Here is a 21,537-nt window from a genome sequence, read left to right on the forward strand (position 1 = left end):
CACACACACACACACACACACACACACACACACACACACTTCAACTATCACTACTACAAATCTGTTATCCTTTTTTACAGATGCTCCTTTACCTCTTTGACTTATTTCCATATCAGCATGAAACCATACATAAATCAATCTCTTTGTATGAACAATTTATGTTTCTTCACTGATAGAAATTTATATATGAAAAGGCAAATCTGATTATAAAAATGTAGTTAACTGTATAATAAAACTTGTCTATGAATATTAAACTACACAAGATGGTTATTTGAGGAGGTGAAGAAGATGGAAGTGTCCTGGACAGGAGCAGCAGTATGTACTGTTTAGGACAGTAGCAAAAGCTTGTAGTGTCCTGGACAGGATTTTGAAATCTTCTGTACAGAAGCAAGAGCATGTAGACCTTTAGACAGGAGCAGGAGCATAATGTCCCTGTGACAGGATCTTGCAGAACAAGGACAGAACCAGACACATGTAGTTCACTGGACAGAAGCTGGAGATTGTCATCTTCTGAACAGAAAATGGAGAGAACAGTGTTGGCCACAGGATTGCAGAATCTGGATGGGAGCACAAGTTTGTGCCTCAACACAAGTACTTAATGAATGGGTTAGTAAATGAGGAAGAAAGAAACACATCTAAACAATTGTTCTTAATAAAATACTGATATACTGTAAGTTTATAATTGTTTTAAGGTGACTGATGTCAGAGCTCTTTGCTCCTGGTGTTTATAGGAGTGGAAGTGATTTCCCTTCACCTGCTCCTTACACGCTCCTACCTTTCACTTCACCTCCCTGAATTCAGGATCAGGTGGTCAGCAAGCTGCATCTATTTGAGTCTACATCCACATTAATCCGGATCCATCTAAAAACTGCATTTTGGTGTCAAAACGCTCTCTGAACAAAATTAAATGAAAGTTTGGGAGGCACGCGGTCAACAATGTTTCATTTCAACAGCCAACTTCAATATGAGACACAATAACGGAGATCAAGAAGAAGCCCCGCCTACCATGTATCTTATTGGATAGTGGGGTCTAAGCCAGCATTATTATACTTTCTGATTGGCCAATGCAAATCTAATTCAAACTAACCAGTTTATCTCTGGTCACGCATGTATCGGTTTCTCCACAAGGGGGTACAATAGAGCATTTTTTTGTGGTTCATATTTTTATGAAAAAAAAATGTTTTGATAAATGACTTATATATAGAAATATATGTGTAAATAAGCACACTGTGGTCTTCATTTTGCATATGCTTTATTTTGGATAATTTTCTATTCACACAGTTTATACACCCCAAGCAGCTGCTTTGTGGTATAATTTACTCTTTATCCATTTGACTGGGATTTGGATCTGCAGCCTCTCAATTTACAGACAAAGCTCAACCAGATGAACCACAGTATCTCTGTTTTGTGCTTTATGCTTCATCACTTAGAATGAATCTTCAGGAGATTTCTATGAAAATACGAAGAGAAATAAAGGAATCCAGAGAGAGTTTTGAACCATATGTCTATGCAAGAAACAAATAAACACAAGTAATCCTCTAAGCTATTTGAGCAGATACAGCTCATGCATTTGTTTGTCTTTTTTATTATGCCTCAAATGAGAGAAGAGTTATAACAAAATCCATAGACCTTTTATTGCCTTTATTCACTCAAACTGGGCTTAAGCCGCAGCTCTCTTCTACAAAGTCCTACAGCTCTTACACACCACACCACCAAGGGTAACACGCTTATTAAGATATTAATAAATTGCACACCATCATTGCAGCAGTTTGTGTTTATTGTTCTGCACCAGTAACTGCTTTAATTCTTTGAGATGAGGCTACAAAGTGTTTCAAGTTAGTTCACTCTAGCAATGTACATTCAATGTTCTACTGCACACAGGATTTGATCGATTCTGACTCATAATGATAGCAGAGTGTGGGAGAACTCAATTTCCCAATATTCTTCAGCGTTATTCATCTGAATTGGGTGAACCTGCCATGCAGAATATTTAAGACCAGCTTTGAAAGTTTGGATGTAGGCCTTAGTTGCACCTTTGGGATGATGGGTACAGAATATCACGGATTTCCCTGAGGATAAAAGAATAGTTATTTAACAGGACAGAACATGCAGACAGAAGACACAGTTATTGTTTCATAATTTTATATTGTTGATTAAAAATGCAATCCAATATTATATCCAATCATCTTTTAGACACAGAACACAGGATTTGGAATTCTTTCTTGATCTGTATTGCTGCTCCACGTGAGAAGTGTTTATTATTGACAGCTAAAATCTTGTGTCCTGTTTCTTCCCTGTTTCTAATTCTTGTTCTGCCAATGTTAAAGCTTTTGTGCCGCTAGAGGGCAGTCTTTGCAAATTTATCAGTTTTAATCTGCTGTTTTCTGCACATTTATGTTATCTGTGTTTTCAGTTTTATTTGAACTCATTTCATGTATGTTTCTGACTCATGTGATAATTACTAAGAAAATGAGCCATTTTGTCCTTATAAACATCCTAATATAACATTACCTAGTTCCACTTTTCTCTTCCAGATTCTTAAGTACAGTCCCTGACCTCCTCTGCTTTTGTGGTTAAGAGACCTGGAGAGTCAGTCACTGAGACAGTCATCTGGATTCACAAACTATGATTTAGGAGCTATGGCTTGGATTAGACAGGCACCTGGAAAAGGGCTGGAATGGGTTGCATATCTCTTATGGCAGTGCCAGCATTTATTTCTCTACTCCATATATTACTAACGACCATTTCACCATATCATGAGACAACAGTAAGATGCAGGTGTATCTGCACATGAACAGCGTAAGGACAGAAGAAACTGTAGTGTATAACTGCGCCCGAGACAAAGTGTGACATGAGGTTACACAGCTGTACATAAATCGCTTCATAATATGAAAGCATTTCTATTTTAGCTCCAGCCATCCAGCAGCAGTGACAGAGGCAGTGACAGAGAGAGAGAGAGAGAGAGAGAGAGAGAGAGAGAGAGAGAGAGAGAGAGAGAGAGTGGTCATGTGGAAGAATTCAACTACCCAGAAATCTCCATGTTTGTTAAACAGGATTGGCTGCACCTGCCATTTAGGCTACTTAAGATCTGAATTGGACTATGTCATTTGTCATATCTTTATAGAGGGGTGATTGGTACGGTATGTTAGAATTTTGCCTGGGGTTAGAGGTAGTGGGAAAAGGAGGGAAAAAAACTAAACTGAAGAAGTGGAGAGAAGAATGGACAATAAAAGAGAAAGAAACTCAAATAAAAATGAGACACAACTAAAAAAACACCAACAAACCCTTCCCAAAACCTTTTTTCTTACAAGTACAGGTTTTTCACTCTGATTTTACAGTTAACAGTCTTGTATCAGTGTTCCTCTTCTATCACACCATTTTGGGAACAATTAATTTATTTATTAATTCAAGACAACATTTTCTACTTCTCTTTCACAAAGCATTAGTTATAATGATCACTTGTATTATAGCAGTATCAACAGCTGATCCCTCACAAGCCTCTCCTCTTCTTCCATGCAGACTGAATAAACATCTCATCATAGAAACCTCACCATACCAACAATTACACAGACTTTCAATCTGTTTATGTGGAGAGCCATGTAGATATCAGCCTTTATAGCCAGAACTTCCTGGGAACTGAGAATACAACAGTTATTGATGTATAAATGAGAAAAGCTGGTAAAGTGGTTTCTGTCATGAAAGATGTTTTATCCTTCATAAAATGAACCTCCTCCTTTTGATTTAAATATGTTTTGAATATGTTCTCCACCCTTCATTAGCAGATAAGAAAATCCAAGTGTAAGGGCTGGTGTAAGTGGACATCACTGTATTTATGTGATGTGATGGTTAAACGCTGTTAAACTTTGGAGAACAGAGAAGACCCCAGTACAAACATCACACACCATGTTCTCTACATCTCTACTGCTCCTGCTGGCAGCTGCTTCCTGTGAGTGTTTTATCCAATTCCTTCATTACACACTACAAGACAATAAATGTGCAGCGTATATTGTGTGAGATATCACCATATGTGTTCCTCCACAGATGTGCATGGTGAGGAACTGACTCAGCCTGCTTCCATGACAGTCCAGCCAGGCCAGAGTCTCTCCATCAACTGCAAGGTTTCATATTCAGTTACAGGAGATCGTACAGCTTGGATCCGACAACCTGCAGAAAAAGCTCTGGAGTGGATTGGAATCATTTATACTGATGGGAGCACAGGTTACAGTGACAAACTGAAAAATAAGTTTAGTATCACCAGAGACACGTCTACTAACACAATAACAATTCGAGGACAGAACATGCAGACTGAAGACACAGCTGTGTATTACTGCACTCGGAGACACAGTAAGACACGTCACCATTATCCCTGTACAAAAACACTCTGTACAAAAAAGCGGATATACATTTTATCAGTTTGTTTTGTGTTGTCATGTTGCTTCATGAATAGCGTACAAAGACCTGAGTGAACAGTGCTATTATTTTTAAACTCTGTTCGTTTTTTTTTTTTATTCAACAAAAAAATCTAGATAAATGTGTAAACTCCCAACATGCTCCTTCTTTTAAATACAATTATAATTCTGCAGTGCAGGAGCATCATCGACATTTGGACAGTCCATATCTGATTACTTCTTCACCTGAATTCTTCTCCACCTGCATGTACATTAATTAGTTGACAGGATCAAGAGCAAGAGCACTCCCATACTGCGTTGCTTCATAGCATTATTTCAAATCTGTACAGAAGCAAGAGCATGTAGTCCCCTAGTGAGGAGCAGGAGCATAATGTCCCTATGACAAGAGCTTGCAGAACAAGGACAGGACCACAAGCATGTATTTTAGTGGACAGAAGCTGGAAATTGTCCTCTTCTGAACAGGAAATGGAGAGAACAATGTTGGCCGCAGGATTGCAGGACCTGGATGGCAACAGAAGTTTGTGCCTCAGCACAAGTACTTAATGAATGGGTTAGTAAATTAGTTAGAAAAATTGTCCAATACAATATGCAGCACAATAACGGAGAACAGTGCAAAGCCCCGCCTATCTTGTATGCCATTGGATAACGGGGACTAAGCCCACCTTCTTACACTCTCTGATTTGCCAGTGCATATCCCATTCAAATTGACCAATTTACTGGGTTCTCAGGACACACATTTATCGGTTACTCCACAAGGGGGTACAATAAAGCATTTTCTGTTCATATTTTTATAAAATGACAAAAAGTACTTGCGTATATAGAAATAGGTGTGTAAATACATGAATACACTGGTATTAATTTTGCATTTGCTTTATTTTGGAAAATTTTGTATTTGCACGGTTCATACACATCATGCAGCTGCTTTGTGGTATTACTTACTCTTAGACCATTTGACTGGGATTTTTGATCAACCTTTCAATTTACAGAAAAAGCTCAGCCAGATGAACCGCAGGATCTCAGCTTTGTGCTTTATGTACAGGGGTGTCTCACTGGTGTTCACGGGCTCAGTAATACACAGCTGTGTCTTCGGTCTGCATGTTTTGTCCTCTAGTTGTTATTGTGTTAGTAGACTTGTCTAACCGTGGGATCTCTAGGATAAGAAATGGCCCACCACACAACCATCAACAAACTGAGTGAACATATGAGAGTGAGGGGACGCTAGCAAACAAACATCCCGATTCACCAAAACACTCTATAACTTTATATGAACCTTTCAGAAAAAATTTATTTCCAAATACTGCATTCTCCAAAAGTGTTTTATTCTCCAATTATCTCAGCCTTTTAATTTTTTTTAGTTATTAAACATTTCATTAATTTTTAATTTGCTAGTTCTTCTTCTCAATGATGTTCTATCAGCTATAAGAAGTTTTGTGTCCTAAAGACTGCTGTTGCATTAATTAAAACATACAGATCATTACAAAAACGTGACCCTAAAGACTCTATAAATAAATCATTCGCATCAGGTCTGTGGGGCATCAGAAACTACAAACTAAGCAGAGTTTAAGCAGAGTTGCCACAACTGCAGACCGTGAGCAGAGATGAGAAGTCCTCCTCTGTGCATGTTCGATTATTATTGATTCAGTAATGATCCATTCTATGCATTAATAAAAGAGAAAGCTTCCTAAGTGATAAAGCCAGTATGAGAAATTTGCATGGCAGTATAAGTCTCCTCCCTTTTATTTTCATCATGTCAGGAACTGAGATCTAATAAAAAGCTCTCTGACAGCAGAAGCCATACAGGTTTTAATCCAACCACAATGAGCTCCATCTCTCTCCTGCTGTTTCTGACAGCTGCATCATGTTAGTATATTTCATTGTGCATTTTAGACGGATATGAAAAAGCATCACTTGTTTTAAAAATAAAGCATTTTCTTTTGTGTCCTCTGTTACAGGTGTGAATTCGGTTGAATTTACACAGTCAGATAATATAGTTATACAACCTTGAGAGACGTTTACCATCTCCTGTAAATTCTCTGGGTTTTCAATATCCAGCTACAGTCCTCACTGGATTCGACAAACTCCATCCAAGTCTTTGGAACATATTGGATATGTGTGTAGCAGCAGCTCTTTTGTGAAGGACCTTCTCAAGAGCAAAATCAGTTTTTCTGCAGACGTCTCCACACAGTGTTTTTAAAGGGGCAGCTTTTTCAGATGGAGGACACAGCTGTGTATTACTGCACAAGGGAGTCACAGAGATACAGAATCCTGGAGTCCCTTTACAAAAACTTAATGAGAAAAGTTACAGTGCAACTAATAACTAATAATCCACCTCAGTCAAACTTTTACTTTTTATTCACTGATATGAAGTGCTTATAGTTTGTGGCATTTTCAAACTAGTATATCAAAATATATATTATTCCTCAAATTCGTTTAATTCTGAGCCATTCTAATTCCCTTTATCATACACAGTATTTGAAAACCAGTTAGAATCATTGTTTAATGAGATGATTCAGGAATACAGCATGTTTCCAGCAGTGCGATTTATTTCACACATGATCAATTGTTTGAGGTGCAGTAATTAAAACCACTGAAGGAGGCAGCAGAGTTGAAAAAGTGGAAACAAAAAAAAACAAAACTGTATTATTTACTATTTGTTTAATAATTAGCTCATCACTCATTATTAAGAAATATTTAAAAGATGCTGTCCCTGATTAATCATGATTTGTGTATCTCCTTACCTCAATATTCTGCATATAAGTCACATTCCAAAAAGAATATTTTATTTTGATAAAATGATTGTTTACAAAAAAGAACAGGAATAAAATATCTTGCCCTTGTTTAACATCGTCATCTGAAACCTCTGCTGGATTTAATTAATTTCCTTTAAGACATTAGATGTACATGAGTTCATCCTCCTGTTACATCCTCACAACTGACAAGTTTATTCCATCCTCATGTCATAATGCAAATTTCACTTTCAACTTCATAAAATATGTCTTTTATAATAAAATATATATTAATAGTAGGAATTTGTTCACATGAGACTAATCTCTGTGTATAGTTCATTCTCTAGGGCAGCCCATACAGCACTGATAATGACATGAAAAAAAAAATAATAATTTTGAGATGGGACTAGGAGCTACTTTACTCTTGCAATGTTCATTTAATATTAGTATTATTTATTTCATATAGAGAAACTTTTTCATATTTTTTTCTCACACATTGTGTATTGTTGTATTTCAGATTCCTGCAGCCAGACACTGATCGAGTCTGATTGAGAGATTATCAAACCTGATTATTGCTTCATCTGATTCTTTCAGTTCAACATGTGAACCTTTTACTGGTTCTTTTTTCACAGATGTGGTCTGTGCTACTGAACTCATCCAGCCAGACGCTTCTAAAGCCAGGAGAAACCTTATCCATCATTTGTAGAGTATCTGGACCTTCTATCACTGATAGCAGCAGCCACCATTTAACAGTTTGGATTCGACAACCTGCAGGAAAAGTTCTGGAGTGGATCAACACCAAGACACTTTCAGTAACAGTGTGACCTTACAGGGAATGAACATGCAGGCTGAAGATACCGCTGTTTATTACTGCATTCGAATACCACACTGGGACACGAAAAGCTGCAGCGCTGCACAAAAATATCACCACCACCATCATTATCAAAATTCAGTTCTGCATTTAAAGAATTACTATATTTAACCGAGTAACTAATCCCCTCATTACAAACACTTCAACCCAGATATTAAGTTCATTTCCTTATTAACACAAACCAATAATTAATTATGGTAATTGGTAACCAATCAATTAATTTTGCTCAGTTCAGATTTCAGAATATTTGATTCTTTTTATATTATTCCAGCTGTTGCAATGAAACTAATATTACAGTAAACATTCAGCTTGTTTCACATGTTTGAAAACAGTTTTTGACACAAAACATAGAGGAATAAAACAGCTACAAAAAATAAATATCTCTATCCATCATTATTTTCCTAGAAACGCATGCCCCACGTGTTTTATTCCTCACTGAAGCTGCTTTTAACATCTCTAGTGGGCGTGCCATGCAAATTAAATTCTTCCTTTGAACCATTTATGCTGCTACATTCAGCTCGCCAGCACAGCAGCAGTTTGTGTTCATTTCCAGCAACAGGAATTTTCATTCTTTGAGATGGGACTAAGCAGAGTTTTGAGTTACTATATTCTAGCAATGTTCATTCAATGTTAGTATTATTATTTATTTCATATAGAAAAACATTTTCATGATTTTTCATACTTTTTCTCACACTTTCATATGTGTATTGTTGTATTTCAGATTCCTGCAGTCAGACACTGATTGAGTCTGATTCAGTAATCATCAAACCTGATCAGTCTCATAAACTGACCTGCACAGCTTCTGGATTTAGCTTTAGTAGCTACTGGATGGCTTGGATCAGACAGGCACCTGGAAAAGGGCTGGAATTTGTTGCCATCATTGAGTATGATAGTGATAGGAAGTATTACTCCAGTGCAGTTAACGGCCGCTTCACCGTCTCCAGAGACAATAGTAAGATGCAGGTGTATCTGCAGATGAACAGCGTGAGGACAGAAGACACTGCAGTGTATTATTGTGCTGGAGCTTACTTACACTGTGATCCTTCTACTTAGATGTCAATACAAAAACCCAGACATTCTGAAGTAACACTTTGAGGTCATATTTTCATCATTAGTGTATTACAGCTATGGAAACAACACAGATTCTAAAACATTCCTATATGGTTAGAAGAAAATCTGAAATAAGCAACATTTTATCTCCCATTTTTAATATAAGGAGACTTGTGTTTAAGACTGGTGTATAAGGTGAGTTGGTGTTTCTGAATTTCAGCAGGATTCACCCTGTCAGTAACTAGACAGACATTTAAAATATATGTTCATGTAAAACATCCACCATACAATACTTTATTTCATCGAATTGTTTCATCGAAATGATAAATGGTACCTCAGTGGTCACAAGTTTAAATCCCAGTACTGTCAAACTGTCACTGCTGGGGCCTTGAGTAAGGCCCTTAAATGCTCAGTTGTAAGTTGCTCTAGATAAGGGCATCTGTCAAATGCGATATATATAAATGATTCCAATAATAAATAAATAAAATAGTGCTTTACATTTCTGTGTTAGACCTGCTGCTTTAGAAAATGGATCAACAAGTTTTGACTGATCAGATTGAAGATTCAGGGCAGTCTGTACAAACTTACCTATCTCACTGTTACTTTCTACACGTATATCTATAACTGCATCCAGCATCATGACACTCACATTACACAGAACAGGATATTCGTTACCTGTGTTGTATAAATCAGTGCATAAGTCTCTTTGTTGCAAAAAATCTAATTTCATAAAAACTTTAAGAAGGATGTAAATAAGCCAAACAGCTGATTGTCGAATTTAATACAAATAAAGCCCTGCTTAAACTTTTTTATTTGGAATGGGATTGTGTTTGTGTGATTCTGGTTTAAATAGTTATCGGTTCTTTTACATAAGTATGGGTTCTTACAAATAAATGGTTTTACTTGGAAAAGAACATTGTGTTATTGGGGTCTACACAGAATTTTAACACCACTCATCTCTACACTGAGCAGCCTATGGAGGTGGATTCAATACATCCATAGTGGTCATGGACACTCCCTATTGAAATAGAGTCAGGTATAAACAGCATGTTCTTGGCTGTTCTAGTTTCCAGTGAGCTCTGTGGTAGATATCACTCCCATCCACTGTAAATCTGCTGAAAAGCCGAAAAACAACTCAGAGAAAGATGATTTTAGGACATTGGATTTTATTTGGACTCATTTCATGTAAGTTTCAGACTTCTCATGTGATGATTACTAGAAAAATGAGCCATTCTGTCGTTATGTCTATAATTAATTTAATTTAATTTTTATACCACACCATACTGCACATGGACACTTTACGGACCTTTACACCACACCATACCGCACACGGACACTTTACGGACCTTTACACCACACCATACCGCACACGGACACTTTATGGACAACCCACCACTAAAATTGTCTACTGTTTACACTCTGTTACACATTGTTTACTGTTTACTGTTTTACTGTTTACCGCTATTTTTTGTATATTCACATTTATAGATCTTTGTATATCTTTATATTCTATATTTTAATTTATTTTATTTTATTATTTTATATAGTTCTTTTATACCTCATACTTATTTATCTGCCTTCTTTTCTTTTTCCGCCATCCTATTCCCTCATGCCGGACCATCGTAAAAAGCATTTCACTGCATGTCGTACCCTGTATGTATGTGTATGTGATGAATAAAATTTGTTTTGATTTGATTTGACATAACGTTATCTTGTTCTACTCTACTCTTTCAGATTCTTATGGACAGTCCCTGACCTCCTCTGCTTCTGTGGTGAAGAAACCTGGAGAGTCAGACACTCTGTCTTGTACTGTCTCTGGAATGTCACTGAGCTATTTGCATTGGATCCGTCGGAAACCAGGACGAGGACTGGAGTGGATTGGGCGCATTGACAGTGGCACTGGCACTGTATTCGCTCAGTCTCTACAGGGCCAGTTCTCCATCTCTAAAGACACCAATAAAAACATGGTGTATCTAGAAGTGAAGAGTCTGAAAGCTGAAGACACGGCTGTTTATTACTGTGCAAAAGACTCACACTGACACAACAGGCTGCAGAGCTGTACAAAAAAATCACACAAGCACATCCTCATGAGCTGTAAATATTCCCTCTGGGGATATTTTCCTTCAGGAAACTGAACCCCAGAGACATTTATTATGAACAAAATCAGCACTCAAATATTTTCCCCAATACTTAATGTTCCACTGCACCTTTTAGATTTAGAGCATGTTAAATTACTGAGAAAATTACTGATAAAATAAATATTACGGTCAGTTAGTGGCTTTAAGCCCAAAGATAATGATGACATCGATGATGAAGGCCAGGAAGCAGATCTGAAATGGTTTTTGTACAGGCACTCTGAGTAAGCACATCACTGTGTCATTGTATCGCACACAATAATACACAGCTGTGTCTTCCATCTGCACATTCTGACTGTTGAGAGTCACCGTGTTACTGGATGTGTCCTGAGTGATGCTGAATCTGTTTTTCAGTGAATCTGTGAATCCTGTGGCTCCACTGCTACAAATGTATCCAATCCACTGCATCGCTTTTCCTGTAGCATGTCGGATCCAGTTTGTACAATAGCTGCTTTCAGTCAAACTCCATCCAGACACTTTACATGCAATTGTTAAAACCTGTCCTGGCTGGGCAATCACATGACCTGGCTGTGTGAAATCAATTGCACCAAATACAGCTGCGAAAAAAAAAAACTAATTTAGTTTCTCAAAGATTTCTCTCTTTAACAATTACACAAAGAACAACAATGGACATTTAAACAGATGTGTGAACTTACAGGACGTAGCTCCAAGCAGCACCAGGAAATAAACTGGCAACATGGTTGAAGTGGAGGCAGTACTGATCTGCTCTTTGGTGCTCCAGTTTTATTGAAGTAATGCACGGATGAAGTTTGCATAATGGTAGGAGGTGTAAAATGACAGGGCAGGAGGATATTAACAAGTGACACCTGCTGTAGTGGTTAGTGGTATGTGGTTGGACTTATAACCAGATAAAGCTTAATTTATAGCTTAAAGAACAGTGCTATATACAAAAGCATAAAGTCGGAGTGCACTAAATTTGCAGGAGTGCATGGCATGCCTGTCTTGCCTCTTGCCTGAGTGCATTCCCTACCATTTTAGAGGAAATAATAGTCTTACTAAACTTACACTTTTTTTTCTTGCCTTGCTAGGATTATAGCTTTAAGGTGTAAAACACTAGTTAGTTCTCAGTTCACACTTCTAATACTAATGGTAAAACTAATAATATAATATACATTTTAAATCATCTTCCCATTCGTCTATTAAGGAAGGGATGGATATGTTGATGTTTATCTTTTATATGTTTGGTCAGCATGTGTTTCCACATCTTGCTATAAATAAATAAATAAATAAATAAATAAATAAATAAATAAATAAATAAATAAATAAATAAATAAATGAATGAATGAATGAATGAATGAATGAATGATAGCCATATGATAGCCACACCCATAGTTCACCAAAGCCTCATGGGTTGTAGGAAACAGGTGGATACTTAACCATATATACATATAAATGTTCCACACCATATTCTCCAAAACTATTTAAGCACAAGCAAATGAAACTGCTAGACGTGTAACTATTTAAAATGTAAAAAAAGTTAAGAAAGGAGAAGCTTCATAATGACATAAATCATGCATTAGCTTTAGCCCTCAAACGTAAGCAGCATCACACAATACTGCAATACCGTGAGTGACAGATTTACTGAATAGGACTTTTTGAACATTTAATACAGCAAAAAGTCACTGTTACTGTTACACAAACTGTTACTTTCAGAGTTACTAGTTCTCCACTGCATTGAGGAATACAATATATAAACAAATATTAAATTCTGTGGGCAGAAATAACAGTACCTTAATACCGTTATGAAGTAACACGTGGCCCAGCAGCGAATAAAGAGCCTCATCCCTTCCTTCCTGGGCTCGTCTTCTGCAGCTGGATCATGAACTCCTCTCTTGTAACCAGTAAAACCCTGGTGTTCACGTTCATTTGGGCTGTTTTTTAAAAGTCTGTCATATCCACAGACCGCAAATCAGCCACGTTTTTTTGGCGTCTTTCACTTAAAAATAAAAACAAACAAAAACAACTCGGAGCACAGTGTAAATTAGCGATTAGCTTTGCTAACAAGGGATAAAATTCGCTTTAGTGAAAAAACATACAGGAAGCACAGGGTTACAAAATAATACCATTTACTCACTCATTATCTGACTTCCATTACCGTGTACAATTTAATATGTTAATGCTATTCGTTACAGATTAACAACTTCTTTTTCTTTAGCGCCATGTCACAATATCTCTCCTTTCTCTGCAGTTTCTCTAACTTGTAGGTTAACAGCATTTTAAAGGTAGACATACACTATATGGAACAAAGTATTGGGACACCTGGCCTTTCCTGCTATATGTGGTTCTTCTCCAAACTGTTAACACAAAGCTGGAGGCACACAATTATATAGGAAGTCTTTGGATGCGGTATAATAAAAAAATTTGCGTTCACTTAAACTTGGAAACACAAATATGTTCCAGCATGGCAAAGTCCCTGTGTACAAAGCGAACTCCACAGAGATATGTTTAAATGGTTTGGAGAGGAAGATCTTGAGTAGCCTGCTACAGAGCTCTGATCTCAACTCTACTGAACACTTTTTGGATTAATGTGAACACTGACTACACCCCAGGCCTCATCACCTCACCTACACCAGTACCTAACTTTATTAACACCCTTGTTGCTAATGCACTCAAATGTCCACAAGCGCACTTCAAAATCTAGTGGAAGAATTTATGGAATTATAAGAGCAAATTGGGATCAAATGTGGAATGCTCAAAAAACACATACAATACTTATGGCTAGGTGCAAACTCTTGGCAATATAGTGTACACTACATTAACATATAAAGTAGCAGTCTTAAAGTTTAGCTCTGGATTAGAACCATACCAATGTAGTAAATAAAATTATATAAAACCAAAGTGCTGGAGAGCAGTACAATAATAAATGTCTGCAGGCAACAGTAAAGCATGGTGGAGGTTTCTTGAATGTTCGGGACTGCATTTCTGCATATGAAGTTGGAGATTGTCAGGATTAATGATGTCCTCAATGGAGAGCAATACAGTCAGAAACTTGTCTATAATGCAATACAATAGGAAAAGTGTTTGATATGCTGCAAATTTATTCTGCAGGAGGCCAACAAGCTCAAACATACAGCCAATGCCATTAAGAACTGTCTTCAGCGTAGAGAAGAAAAAAGAGTCTCAACATCAATTTCAACATCATCAAGTCTGTCTGGGATTTCTTAAATAAACAGAATAATTTAAGGCATCCTACATCCACAGAAGATTTGTGGTTAGTTCTGCAAGATGTTTGGAACAACCTACCTAAGTATTTCCTTCGAAAAATTGCAAATGTACCTAGAATAAATTACTTTTTTGCAGAAGAAGGGTAGTCATTACAAAATATTGATTTTCTTTGTATTTCTCTTCTGTTCATTCAAACAAATATTAAGCCAGAGGCATTAGTAAACCATAAAACATTTAGGCATGCTGAAAATACAATAACAATATTATGAGCTCAATAAGCTTTGCAGAGAGTTCCTATTACAAGGTTAACTGGGATACTAATCGGAAGGTCAAGTCCCAGTGTTGACAAGCTGCCATGCTTGGGGCCTTAAACAAGGCCCCTAACCCTTTGTGCCCCAGATTCCTAATATTGCTATTTTACTTTGCTGTTAAGTGCATGTGACAAGTATAGAGCAGCTTTCTTTAATTACGTTTCTAAAATTATAAGAGGACGAGCTACATCGCTGGCAGCCAGCAGAGGGCGACAGCGGCGCCCAATGAAATCAGCCATTAAGCAGAACTTAGTTACACAGAAATCTCCAGGCTCATTAACCTGGATTGCATACACCTGCCAGTCGGAGTACTTAAGAACTGCTTTGGCGCCAGCATTTCGTCATATCTTTGTTGAGGGGTAATTGGTATAGAAGGTTGGAGCGGTTTTGGCATTAGTGGAAAAAAAAAAAAAAAAGAAAACAAAATGAATAAAAAAAAAAATGTATGAGAAGGAAAAGCTGAAAGAACACAAAGAATCTTATAAGAATAAAAGAAGGGAGATTTAATGAATGGCCAGAGAAGAAACGAAAGTATATAAGAAATGTAATTGAAACTTTACGATTTGAATTGGTGGACAAAACACACCCAAAACTCTTTCTAAATTGTCTTTTCTTTATAAAAAACCTTGCTTGTAAATTCGTTTTTAAGCATTTGGGTTTTTTTTCTTGTGCAGTGAACTGTACAATAGTGTTTATTGCAGGGGACAACATTTTAAACTCCTACTTTAGTTATAAATACTATTATGAATCACCATTGACCAATTATCACTCATGTTGTTGCATTGTTTTATAAGGGTCTCTCTTTTATTTCCCCCCAAAAGCTAGAACTTAGACTGCATGCAAATCTCCCCAACCTCAGACAGATATAAATACACTACAAGTCCACAGCAGTCTGTGTGTTTGGTCGAATACAACAGAGAATTCATGAACTGGCCTCTTCTTTTTCTTCTGATATCCTCTGTGTCCTGTGAGTAAACACGTATCTCCACACCTTACTCACATTTTTATACGCTCCATATTTCATTCTGAGTTGAGGTAAAATGTGTTTTTTAATAACTTCTGTATGTTCTGTATGACCTCGTCTTCTGCTGAGGTAAAAGCTCCCGGATCCTCAGTGAAGTTGTCCTGTCAGATTTCTGGCTATCAGCTCTCTAGCTATGGCACAGGCTGGATCAGGCAGCCTTCAGGAAAAGCCATGATGTGGCTCGGGATCATATGGGGTGGTGGAAGCATAGACTCTGGAGCTTCTTTTAAAAGTCGCTTCAGCATCTCCAGAGACACGAGCAAGAATGTGCTTTACTTGGATATCAGCAACCTGGTGGCAGAAGACACTGGTGTTTATTATTGTGCAAAGACACACAGCTGTATACCTCAGTGAGAGGACTGTACAAAAACTAAATCTCTCATATTTGTGATGTTTATTCTGAGTCAAAACATTTTTAAGTATGTTCAAGTAAAATAATTATAATCAAGATAAAATATATTGCACCCAATGAAAACTGCATGAACTTTGAGAAGATTATCTAAAAACTACAGATTATTTCAGTCAATAGGAGTTGAAGGACAGATAAGTGATTTCATTCTATAATGCAAAAAAAAAAAAAGCCTGAACTCTCCCACACTAAAATACAAACGCATGGATAGCCTCTAGATGGCAACATTGCATTGTTATACACACACCAAACATTTGAATACGTTTTGTGTTTGTGTTTAAACCAAAAATCAAGTATTAAATACATTTCACAAAACCCAGGTTTGGAGTTCTGCTGAGTCACTTGCAAATCACTTCCACTCTATCTGCATCCCCTACAAACTGAATAAAGTATTTTTCATGAAAATAAAAGAAACACGCAACAATGGACACATTGCCACATTATAAATAGCAACATCAATGTAGTGCAACCTCTGTTTGTGACTGAGATTTTTATACACCCATTGTGGCAATGGACACTCCCTATTCAAATTTAGTCAGATATAAACAGCAAGTTGAAGGAGTATCTGGTTATCAGGGTGGTCTCTACTAACACTCCCAAACAATTTTGAGAATGATTTTAGGATACTGCATTTTATTTGTGCTAATTCCATGTACGTTTTACTGGTTTTCACATGATTCTCACTGGTAAAAAAAAAAATAAATTTCCTCATGTTTTTCTTAGCAGTATAACAAATTGTAATTCCTTTCTTTTCAGATTCCTATGGACAGTCCCTGACCTCCTCTGCTTCTGTGGTGAAGAGACCTGGAGAGACAGTCACTCTGTCCTGTACTGTCTCTGGACTCTCGCTTAGCTGGTTACACTGGATCCGTCAAAAACCAGGACAAGGTCTGGAGTGGATCGGACGTATTGATGGTGGCACTGGCACTGTATTCGCTCAGTCTCTGCAGGGCCAGTTCTCCATCACTAAAGACACCAATAAAAACATGGTGTATCTAGAAGTGAAGAGTCTGAAAGCTGAAGACACGGCTGTTTATTACTGTGCACGAGAATCACACTGATACAACAGACTGCAGAGCTGTACAAAAACTTACACAAGCACGTCCTCATGAGCTGAAAATATTTCCTCAGCAGGAAACTGAACCCTAGAAAATGTTTGCTATGCATTTAGCCATTTTAATGGACCCATGTACTGTAAATAAGAGAGCAAATCAATTTTGTTTATTTGATTTAACAAATTTAAGTTGAAACATTTAATTCCTTACAACAGTAAAACTCCATAATGCAGTAAATCTCCACATCTTGCACACCATTATAAATAGCCTGAAAATACACAATACAACAAACACAAATAAGGAGCTCCTCTTCTCATATCCTCTGTACACACATCCCTCCACTTTACACTCTGAAATATTCCAGTCTAAGTTTAAATGTAGTGTGTTTAGTGTATATGGTTCTTCTAATTTCATTGTTTAACTCCCTTGCATGTGATTGGTTTTTGTGCAACAGTATATCAATGTGATACAATGGCCACAGTGATTTGCACAGGCACAAAACCTTCCTTTAGTCACAAACAGTTGCATAAAAAATACCACCTACTGCAAGCCTGATACAAGTTGAGAGGGTTATTTTCAAGTACTGTAACTGTTCACTAGAGAATAATATGTCCAAGCTCTAATACTTTTTTTTTTATTATTTAATTTATGTAACTTTTATGTAAACAATGCATTTGCTGCTATTGCACTTCTGGTTAGACCTAAACTGCATTTTGTTGCCTTGTACTTGTACGTGGGTAATGACAAAGTTGAATCGAATCGAATCTAATCTAATACAGGCAGCATCACACTATAGGATTTAATGTGATCTTTTTGTGTGTGTGTATTTTGGCAAGTAATCCCATGTGAACAATAGGGTTAATTTAATTTCACACGTAGATTCTTATGAATAATATGGGCTCCAAAAAAGAATTGTCAAATTAACCCCAATATACAAAATGTTCAATGTTCAAAAATAAATGGTGTTGATCACATATACAGAATTGGTTGTATTTTGACACAAGTGAAATGTGATTGTTTCCATGTGAGGTCCTGCTGTGTTTCTTACTTGTCTTGCTGGTCTATTGGTTGATTTATAGGGGATCAAGAAATATTTCCAAACAACTGAACTAACTATTCATTAAATAAATGGTTGTCAGTAATTGTGTATACCCAGTATCTGTCAGATGTAAAGACTTTTCCAATAAATAACTCTGACACATTGCTTTATATAAATAAAACAATTTAGTCAAAAAAATCAAACAGATTGGAACTATTTAATATAAACACAAAGTTGTTGCTGTGAACACTGTGGATTGGAGGTATTTGTGATGGTATAAATCACTGTGATATATACGGGGGATCACAGTGATTCAAACCATGACAAAATCCTCTAGATGATTTGGGACAGAAGCCTCATATGGCACAACTCCCATCACCATTCTGCAAACTGCAACAACACTACTCTCAATAAGGGTTCTTTCAGAAATAGAACACTAAATTGTCTAAAATTTTTCAGAAAAACAACTTTCAGTGAAAAGTGCAGCATTTCCACCTCACAGTTCCTGTGCAAACACGTTTAATACTAAACTTTCATCTTGTGCAAAATTTTTTTTTTTCCCCACATATGGGTTTTATCTGGGTTCTCTGTTTTTTTCCACATGAAATACATGCCAGAAGACTGAATGTTTTAGAAAGAATTGCCCCTAATAAAGTGTGTGTTTTATGTGCATTGTTAACAGAGATTAAATATAGACTACAGGAAATTAAAGCTGTTTTACAGAAAATAAAGGAAAATTAAACCAAAAATATTAAAATAACTATTTTAGGTGATTCAAAAAATTGATTAGTGTGTTGCAAGTGCATCTAAATTGAAGTGTTACTTGCCTGAATTCCTTGCATGTGGAGGTGAAATAGTGATGGTGGTTTTTGTGCAGCTGTATATCGTTGTGATAACTACGCCCACGGTGATTTGCACAGACACAAAAACCTCCCTCCAGTCACGAAAAGTTGCATAAAAATAGGGAAAATTTCCAAGTCCTGTAACTGTACACAAGGCTCACTATAAAAATGTCTGGAGCATTTTAATAAAGTGTTCTAATAAAGGCAGCATCACTTTATTTGGGAAAAAGTGCATTTAATGTGATCATGTTTGTTTTTTGCAAGAAATCCCATGTGAACAATAAGGTTAATTTCATTTTACATGTAAATAATATGAATAATAATCCTGAGAGAATGTAAAATGAATCTCTACGTACAAAATAAAATGTGAAAAATGTTGTTCATGTACAGAATTGATTGTTTTGAAGCATATGATTCGAGTGAAACCGGATTGTTTCTGCTGTGTTTCTTACTAGTCTTACTGATGCATTGTATGTAAAGATGTAAAGAGTTGAATTATTAAAATTATCACACATAAATTAAATAATTTAGTCCGAATATCCAAACAGATTGGAATTAATATAAACACAAAGTCTAGCAAGTACAAACGCTTTTTGTCAGTTGCTGTGCTGAACACTGGGGATTAAAGGTATTTGCTGTGGTATGAATCAGTGTGCAATATATAGCTACGGGGACTCACAGTGATTATAACCATGACAAAATCCCCCAAGAGATTTGTGATAGATGCGTCATGAAGTACAACTCCCATCACCATACTGCAAACTGTAAGACCAAGAGGACTACTCCCTATAAAAGTAGTGTTTATAGATTGTCTCCATAAATTGTTCTAAATTGTCTTAAACATTTCAGAAAATACTTCAATGAAAATGGCTCCCTTATCCTGAACTTGGCTTTTATTCCTGTGCAGAGTGTTTTTTTTTTTCCCATATGGGTTTCTTCTGGGTTTTCTAGTTTCCTTTTACATATCAAACTACTTGCCAGAAGGTTAAACATTGAAGAAATATTTCCCATTAAAAAGTGTGTATTTTTTGAGTCCATGGTTCCTTACATTGAATTGGTGCTCCATCCAGGATATATTCCATTTTCTTTCTTAAGCCATTCCAGTGTGGTTTTGGCCTTGTGCTTGGATTAGTTGTTCTGCTAAAAGGTGAATTTCCTCCCAAGCTTCAGCTTCTTTATCTTTGTCTCATCTAAAAAAAAAAAAAAAAAAACTTTGTTTCAGACTTGACAACCTCCCATATAAGCCATTGTTATAAAATGCTCTTGATATGCTTTTTTTGTGCTCTATTAATCCACCCCATTCCGTAAACTCTGTAGCTCTTTGTGGCTTCATTCATAACTCTTCTATTTTGAGTGATGAGCTTTGAGTGGGGGTTTATTTTGGCAGTGCTTGGATGGTGTGATGCAGCCTCTACTTGATTATTGACCCAAATGTGCCAACCAAGATATCCAAACACTTTCATGTGGTATTATTTTTTTTTTGGATAATATTTTTGCAGTTATTTTCTTATGATTTCCAACATGGGTGCAATGTCACTTTACAATACTTGATTTGTGTTTCATTCTTTAAAAACAAAACATCAAACAGACTTAAATTTCAGTTTACTTTGTAATTGGTCAGGTATCTGAATAATTTTATAGAGAACTGCAATTATATATTTCACAGGCTCAAATAACTGTAAAAACAAACTGTGCTATAAATTTAATATAACTATTTTTAATGCTTGGATGCAAATCCTTTGCAATCAATGACTGCCTGATGGACATCAGCAAATTTCCAGGTCTTCACTCTACCCACCATCAGTTACTGTTTATTTTTTTATTTTTTATTTTTTTTCTGAATTGTCTTTCTGAATCAGTTTTGTCTTAACTAGGTTTTGGGTCATTATCCCTCTGTCCTGTGTGGTGAAGCAGTATGGCAGAATTTAAGTCTAAGCAGAAATTGTAGTTATATACACCTATGAATTAATCCAGCCACTTCTATCAGCAGTTACAGCATCAATAAACACCAGTGACCGAGTGGTATGCTTTGGGCCATGAGCCCTTCCTTTCCTTTCCTTGTCCATACTCTTCTTATAATTCTGGTAGAATATTTTTAATCTCTCCAAACAATATTGTTCAAGATTTCGGCAAGCTTTTTCTTTTTCTTTATCACATTTGTCAAAAACTATTTGTAGTTGAATGATCCTAGGAGAATTTATAAAAAAATGTCCACAAAAATGCTAATTAGTTTTAAAGCAAACAAATAATCTATGGTAAAAATTTGTTACTGTATAAAAATGTCGATATCTATGCCAAAATATGTATACTTTGGGATTAGAAAATGAAAGGCATTTAAAGTCACGGTTAATGTATTAACATGGAGAATGTTTTTGCATCAGAGTTTATCACGGTGTGGTGGAGTGGCAGCACAGTGTTTTAAGCCATTACAAAAACCTGCTTCTGAGACTGAACATCTCTTCACATGTTAAAGTCTTTCA

At 36.4% G+C, this 21,537-nt stretch overlaps 1 protein-coding gene and 2 long non-coding RNA genes across 50 annotated transcripts in view; 1 reads left to right on the forward strand and 2 right to left on the reverse strand.

Annotated features, from left to right (window-relative positions):
- The window catches only part of LOC310740035 (uncharacterized protein), a 208,258-nt gene that overhangs the window by 145,042 nt on the left and 41,679 nt on the right, over window positions 1-21,537 (forward strand). For 2 of the 47 annotated variants that reach the window (XM_083566374.1, XM_083566376.1), the window contains exon 3: window positions 2,779-2,844. The exons of 40 other annotated variants lie outside the window; for them this stretch is intronic. In XM_083566374.1, coding sequence (XP_083422500.1) covers window positions 2,779-2,844 — 66 coding nt within the window. Of the gene's footprint in view, window positions 1-2,741; window positions 2,847-6,605; window positions 6,656-15,963; window positions 16,053-21,537 lie in introns of those variants that run through there. 5 more of the 47 variants (XM_083566393.1, XM_083566394.1, XM_083566385.1 and 2 more) reach the window with 4 other exon arrangements.
- Window positions 1-21,537, reverse strand: part of LOC310740057 — a 76,269-nt gene that overhangs the window by 30,965 nt on the left and 23,767 nt on the right. The gene's annotated exons all lie outside the window — the stretch shown is intronic.
- On the reverse strand, window positions 173-1,166 carry LOC310739914. Its single transcript, XR_014537522.1, has 2 exons — window positions 776-1,166; window positions 173-557 (listed from the first exon to the last, which is right to left on the reverse strand). It is a non-coding gene; the product is annotated as an uncharacterized lncRNA (long non-coding RNA).

The sequence above is a fragment of the Silurus aristotelis genome (assembly GCF_946808225.1).
Source record: "Silurus aristotelis genome assembly, chromosome: 17".
Classification (NCBI taxonomy): domain Eukaryota; kingdom Metazoa; phylum Chordata; class Actinopteri; order Siluriformes; family Siluridae; genus Silurus; species Silurus aristotelis.